Below are 7037 nucleotides of genomic sequence, written 5' to 3' on the forward strand. Positions count from 1 at the left end.
TCTTAATTATATTATATCACAGTCATAAAGATAAAAATAAAAACAAGCATACAATAAAATAAAATGGCAATAAAAAATAATACATTACTATACATTACAATGACTTTCTAGTAAGTACATTTACAGCGTGCATAGCACGGCAAGACAATAATTTAATTTTTTTTTATTTTACAATTTTTGTTTTAACACCATTCTCTCCAGTTATATTCTTCGCACGCTCTTCTCATTCACACCTCATTTATTCGAAAGAAATACAAAATATACAATCTTCAATAAATACATCGAGGAACATTTCGAAATCGTATTTTTTTTTTTTTTTTTTTTTTTTTTTAAATTTTAGACTTTTCGTTAAAATTATTTTTGGTTTCGGAGTGGGGAGATTGGACGGGAGATGGGGACAAATAAATAATGTATAATACTAAGGGACGGGGTGGGAGGAGTCGTCTTCCTGAAGGCCGCACTATGACTGACCACTGGTCTTGTAGAACTCGCATAATTGGATCAGGTACTCCAGGCAGTTCATGAAGTCTCGGAATATGAACCAATCCCGGAGGTGCCTGTATGTCTTCTCCGAGATGGCCCGGAACTCTTTGTCCATGATAGACCTTTCGATGTCAACTATCGGATCGCTTGGATTCCGCTCCAATAACGCGTTGTTCACTTCGCAGAGCACCTGAAGTTCAGAAAATTATCATTAGTATTGAATAGTGAAAATATTGTGTTTATACATAAAATGTAATGTATGTATTGCATATTTAAATAAAGTCAATTTAATAATTACCTGGCGAAGTTTGTACATGACAGTCTCGAACTCCTCCGAGAACTCTTCAGATTCTCTTGTTTTATCGTGATGGACTTGTTCCAAGCCCACTGCGATCCTCTGCAGATATCCGTAACTTTTCAACAAACTCTGGTCCAGCTGAAAGATTAAAAACAAAATTAAGAAAACATTCGTAAAGTTTTAAATTAAAACTATGAATTTTAATTTCGGTAAAAGCAAACTCACATTTCCTAGCTCGTCGAAATGCATCGAAGGCGTTAATTCTCCCAACTCCTTCGGTATATCTGACTTGCTAGGAAGCCACGGGTACCTAGTAGTCAACCATGTGGAATGGTGTGTCCTCATATCTTGTTTGAAAGTCTTACGTACCTGAAAAGAAAAATATACAATTAAGAAATCGGTTCATACTTGCATCTCAAACTATATATAAATATTTTAGAAGATTTGTTCTATCTATATTTTGTAAAAACATGAAGGGTTTTGAAAAACTCATTTACTCGACGGGATGTTAAGAGTTCAGAATGGCTAAAATGTCAGTTGTGAGGGGGGCCCGCCCATTAGCAGTTAAGTAAAGAAAAAGAACCAAAAGAAAAAGAAAAGGAAGAGAGGGAACGGAGTGAATGAGGCAATAACAGAGGAGACTTGGAAGATTTTTTTCCCATTGAAGGGGATGAAGATGTCAGGGGGCCTAATGAGACAAGCTCATTGATTATCCGGAGTGGGTGGCCGCTGCGTGCTGCGTCTCAAAGCGCCCGGCGATAATACCCACTTCTTTGCCTTTTACCGCCAGCAATTTCGCCATATTTTTATGTCCTTCGGAATTGGTTTAATTTCTAAATGAGCAAGCGGCGGCCGGAGAGGAGGAAAACCATTACTCTCAAGACGTCAAAAATAAATATTAAAATATTTCTATGTCCAAGAGTACAATATATGAAACGGTCTTTATGAAATAGAAATTATTGTAAGCACTAGGTGAATGAAATGGCGCCCAGTTCGAAAAGCATAAGGATGATTTAACTTCAATGTCGAATTTCCAATTATCTAATTAGATAATTAAATATTGTAATTTGTTTTTTCTGTTTTCTTCTTTCTAGTGCCGATAAAGAGTACATGAAGAATACCGGCCCCGATATAGAAAGCAATCAAATTCAATAATCAAAATTTAAGGGATCCCGTTTAAAAATACTTAGAATTCGAAAAATGGGATAAAAAAATATCCCTCGGCCACCGTCTGCGGGTTTTTTCTGAGACTAATTGGACGATTTTTTGTTAACAGCTTTATTATAATAATTCCGAAACAATTTTATATTAATTTTTACTGGCTAATATATTAAACGACTCCGAGATGATCCACACAGTGGTTAATTTGTTCTCCGATAACATTAGATTATAGTTTCAGGACTGATGAAATTAGAAATTTTGATAGTCCGGTATAGTCCTATTTATTATTATTATTTTCTAAAACCTAGAATAAGCGTGAGCCCACCCTGAACTATGCCTAAGAGACTTACTACCCCTGAGAGATATGAACGGTGGTAAAGATAGGAAGACGTGGAATAGGAGCAGGATTGAGCCTAATCGCAGCTAAGTGATACCTAATGACAATGTGACAATGGGGCCCGTTACACATCCCCTCCCATGCGAGTCTCCTAGGGCCACGACTACAACTTGCTGGAACAGTCTTCAAGCTCCAGTCATTAGCTCCAGCGTCTCAATCGTTAATTATTAATGGTTAAGAATAAATAATAATAATTGTCTCCATAAAAAATAAGAAAAAAATCGACTAAACTGACTAAAATAAATTTATTATTTCTATCCACTATTATAATTATACAAATTAATTCAAAAAATGATATTAAAAAATATTTATATTTATTCAAAACAATATTTTAACCCGTCATTGTCTAGTTCATTTCTCAGCGGCCTGAAAAAAAATTATCCTTCTAGGTCCTATGAATGCCTGAAAATTGTCTAGATTGCAATTCTGTTTAAAGACAATGGATCCAATAGCGGAAAACCACATCATTATGTCATCCTTCTCGAAGTCTATTAATTTCAAGCTAAGGATAAAAACAGTCTTATAAATCGTATTCTAGCATTTCTTTGCACCTGCTCCAAATATTTAGTATTATGTAATATATCTATATATTACAATTAATCGTAAATAGGGCTTAATGATCTTAGATAATTTATGTAAGGATAGATTTTTTTGTTGCCTGATATATAATAGAGTTATCATGACATTCTTTTGTTTTATTTTTTTTTTATAAATTAATAATTTAAAAAAAAATATCTAATTAATAAAATGAATGAACACAAAAAGTGTTAATTATAACAAATTCAATTCGAAATAAACATCTTCAAGCTTTTCCTAACTTATACGGCGACTACAAAAAAAAAAAAACCAATCTGTTCGTTAAATGCCTTTGTTCCTGTAGAGGTCGTATTATTTGCGGACTAAAAAAAAAAGGTAAGAGACAAAAGGAATAAAAAATAAAATAAAAAAATCTCGAGCGGAAAAGTAAAAAAAGAAATAAAAAGCAAATGACGGACTTACAACTGAAGACTAAGGAGGCCGCTCGGGATAAGAAGAAAACAACTGTAGGACTCCTAAGTAGAGGAGTACGCGAGTCGTTGGTAACCAGGCAATTGGACACAGTTCTGTCTCCCTCTACGGTTCTCCATTACTTAAGTATGATATATATATTTTTTTAATTTATGGGCTAGTTAATAAATTCTGAACATTCAGGACATATTCTCAAGAGAGTAAAATGTGAGAATTAAACATTTTCCTTAGTTAATTATCTTCCTATCGATAATTTTCCTTTACTTCTAATACTTTAAAATCACACGGTTAAAGGTTTTAAAAAAGATGTAGAACCTTATTATTTAAGCAGTTAAACCTCGTATGTACTCCTATGTTTTTAAAAATAAAAGTGAGGAAGAGATTTCTTTTTGTTTTTAAAACTATACTATGTTCTATAAGTAAAAAGGGTGAAGCCAACTGTTTTGAGAAGAGGGTATTTTCTACTTATAAAAAAATATTTTTATTTATGAAAAATCTATAAGTTTATATTTTTCTCGTATAGTCCTGATTGTGTATACTATATCTAAATCAATTGGTTATAGAACTTTATATTTAAATTTATCCATCATTATTTTTATAAATAAAATATAACTAAAGCAATTGTTTCAAATGGCCTTTAAAATAAGAAAAAGTAATGTTATATGTCCAGTTTGAGGCCACGCTTGAACTTTTGATTTATTATTTTCGTGTTTCCTTTATGATTCTAGACAATATTTGTACCCCAGGAGGTAAAGCAAACACCCTTTTTGACGCAAGGCCTCCACAATGCTAACAGTGAAAGCCGTAGGACTGACAGGTTATGAGGTGAAGATTTAGTAGGGCCCGAGGGTTCCAACCACCCCAAAAATAACGATGCGCAATAAATCGTTGAGGGGATGAGGGTGGGGGGTGGGGGTGTGGCCGTGTGGGTGGCGCGCGTGGGTCGCTGACGGCCATCTTGCAATGCGCAGGTGTCTTTGTTTTAGTCCCCGCGGATTCCTGCCTAGGCAAGCGAATATTTGTAGTTGTTCTCACGGAGTCTAGGCTGCCCTTTAAAGGGGTAGGATGCCGGGCAGGAAACGGGTCTTTAAGGATCAAGTCCGGGACTATCCGTAGAAAAAATAAATTGTCCAGACCTAAGAAGAGCATGACGAAGTCTTGCAAAAAAAAAATCAAATAAATAAATAAAAGAGGCAAATGAAGTAGATTAAATTTATAAAAATAATGTTCTAAAATAACGGTTTTTTTTTTTTTTTAGTAAAAACTGGTTCTGCAAAGGTAAACCATTCAATAAATTGCACGTTTTTTTTATTAGATTGGAATAGTCACTGATATTAAGTATTTAAAAGATATGAAACACAGGAATATTTCATATTCACAAAAATATAGGCATATTGTCATAAAAATACTTTTCAAAATCAAGGAAGGTATAAAATGTAGGTGCTCTTGAAAATTATTTAGTACATAAAACTGACAATACATTTAATAAGAAAAAAAAACTTTTTATTTATTGGTTATAAAATAAACAAATGTTGTGTTGTGATATAAACTGAAAAATAATATTAGTATTAAGTAACAGTAATTAATGTTTTGTCTTTTCTATGTTTGAAAAAGTGTACTTACCATTCTAATATTGAAATGGTCTTAAAATAAAAAAAATTATGAGTGTATTTATTAGTTAGGCAAAAATATCAAACCCATTCATTTTCAGAAAAGTGTCTGTTGTACTTTGCCTGGTCTTAAAAATTATGGTTGAATAGAAAACCTACAACATGTTTATATTTTTGAAAATCTTGAACATTCCTGATTTTGTCTCATGTAGTTAAACTAATTAGTATCGATGACTATTTTATTAAAAATATCTAATAAAACAAATACGAAAATAGTTTATTTCCCACTTTTTACGGAAAACCGATTATATATTTTTACCTCCATGATTAATGAGGATTATTAGTGAATGAATCCAAATGGAAAGCCTTGAATTGACTGATATACGGTACTTAGCACATCTTATTTTAACAGTCTAAAACCGATGGTTCATCAAAGATATAATCGATTTCAATATGATTCTATTGTTTTCAATCCTGATAATGAACTGGTAAAATGTTGACTGGAATGAAATTTTGCAAAATTAATTATATTGTTGGTTTTTTTTTTCTTTTTTTTTTATAAATTTAATCAGTCGTATTATATGTAAGCATATGAGACAACACTCAAGTAGGAGGAGGCCCATTGAATAATAATTCATTTCAAGAATCCTTCGTTAAATTTATAAATAAGGCACTAAGATTGCAAATTTACAAAATCAATGACAATTATTCTTCCATTTTATGCTTCAAGTCGACATCGATTTATTTTTAATATAAAATTAAACTGCATTGCTATATGACGATAGAACACCTTGAGATACACGCATACCACATGCGCATCCTCTTGAGATAAGATGGACTTCTTCCCATAGATTCGCTGACGGCCAGACTGCCTGTCGCCAGGCCGAGTCTCTTGTTACCACAGCAGCTGGTCGCTCTATAAGGATGCTGCTCTCAGCGAATAGTTGCATCGACGTTGTGGACTATCTAGACGCAGAGGATTCGCCCGGGCGTCTATTTCCGTGAAGAGCAAAGCAGGGGTTCGAGAACTTAACGATTCCAACGAAAGGATAAAAAAAGTATTGAAACTTCATATCTACAATTAATACAATACAATAGTTTTCCTTTTTCGGTCAAACAAGTGTAAAAAAAAAAATCGTTAATAGGTTAAGTGAAATTATTGAAATGTTTTTATTACTAGATTGGTAATTAATATTTCAAAAATAAGGAAAAAAACACTTAATCTAAATGACCCCATATAGTGCTATAACTACATCTCGTAGAATCAAAGGTAGGCACGGAAGATCCGTTTCCGGATACCATCAGTTTACGACCCGATAAGTGCCGATTGCTCCTCGCTGTGCGGTGAATCACAGGAACAAAGCCTATCTCAAGAGTATAACGCCTAATGGAGGAAAGTGGATAGCGAAACCTTAAATACCGCGATTTCATAACAAATCTCTCACTGCTGAGAAGGACGGGTGAATCTTCTCGAGTCGAATGAGGAAGGAATTATATAATAAAAACGGGTTCGATTGACTCATGCAAAAGGAATCTGTCCCCTGAGTGAATGAACTAATTCCGAGAGAGTAGTTTCCGAAAGTAGAAGTTCAAGGTTTTGAATAGAAATTGATCTAAAATCAGTAATTTTATTGATTTTCACTCCCCCTCTACCAATCAATGCCTTTATTTTAACGATCTATGATAATTGCTTATATTTTAATAGAACGATTCGATTAACTATTAGTAAAAATTTATTTTATCTTGTCAAAAGTATATTTTCCAATAAATGTGAATTAGTTTCCAAAGTTTTTCAACAAGAAGAAGAAAGGACGAAGAAGTTCTAGACGTTTCTCCGGAACTTAGAAGAAAGTTCGGGAAATGAGGCAAGAGGTGATTTGTTTTCCCTCTGACTCATTGGACTTTGGGGAGTCAACTGGAAAATGAAGTTTTCACTGTAAAGGATTTCCGGCGATAGCGTTTCATTTACATGTTTATTGGCGAACTTAAAGTGATTATATATATATGTGAAAATTGTATATATCTATGTATATGTGAACACATAACCATACTGCACTGTCATGTTAATTTAAACATGAAG

General features: G+C 33.3%; 1 protein-coding gene across 4 annotated transcripts in view; it reads right to left on the reverse strand.

Moving 5' to 3' along the window:
* Window positions 1–226: 226 nt before the first annotated feature.
* The window catches only part of LOC106680845 (uncharacterized), a 304110-nt gene continuing 297299 nt past the window's right edge, over window positions 227–7037 (reverse strand). For all 4 annotated transcript variants that reach the window (XM_014420825.3, XM_014420826.3, XM_014420822.2 and 1 more), the window contains 3 exons: window positions 1007–1150; window positions 782–919; window positions 227–673 (listed from right to left, as the gene is read on the reverse strand). In XM_014420825.3, the coding sequence (XP_014276311.1) occupies window positions 461–673; window positions 782–919; window positions 1007–1150 (495 nt within the window). In that variant the 3' untranslated portion in view covers window positions 227–460. The remainder of the gene's footprint in view (window positions 674–781; window positions 920–1006; window positions 1151–7037) is intronic.

Source organism: Halyomorpha halys, unplaced genomic scaffold, assembly GCF_000696795.3.
Source record: "Halyomorpha halys isolate HHAL.00 unplaced genomic scaffold, Hhal_1.1 Scaffold293.1, whole genome shotgun sequence".
Lineage (NCBI taxonomy): Eukaryota > Metazoa > Arthropoda > Insecta > Hemiptera > Pentatomidae > Halyomorpha > Halyomorpha halys.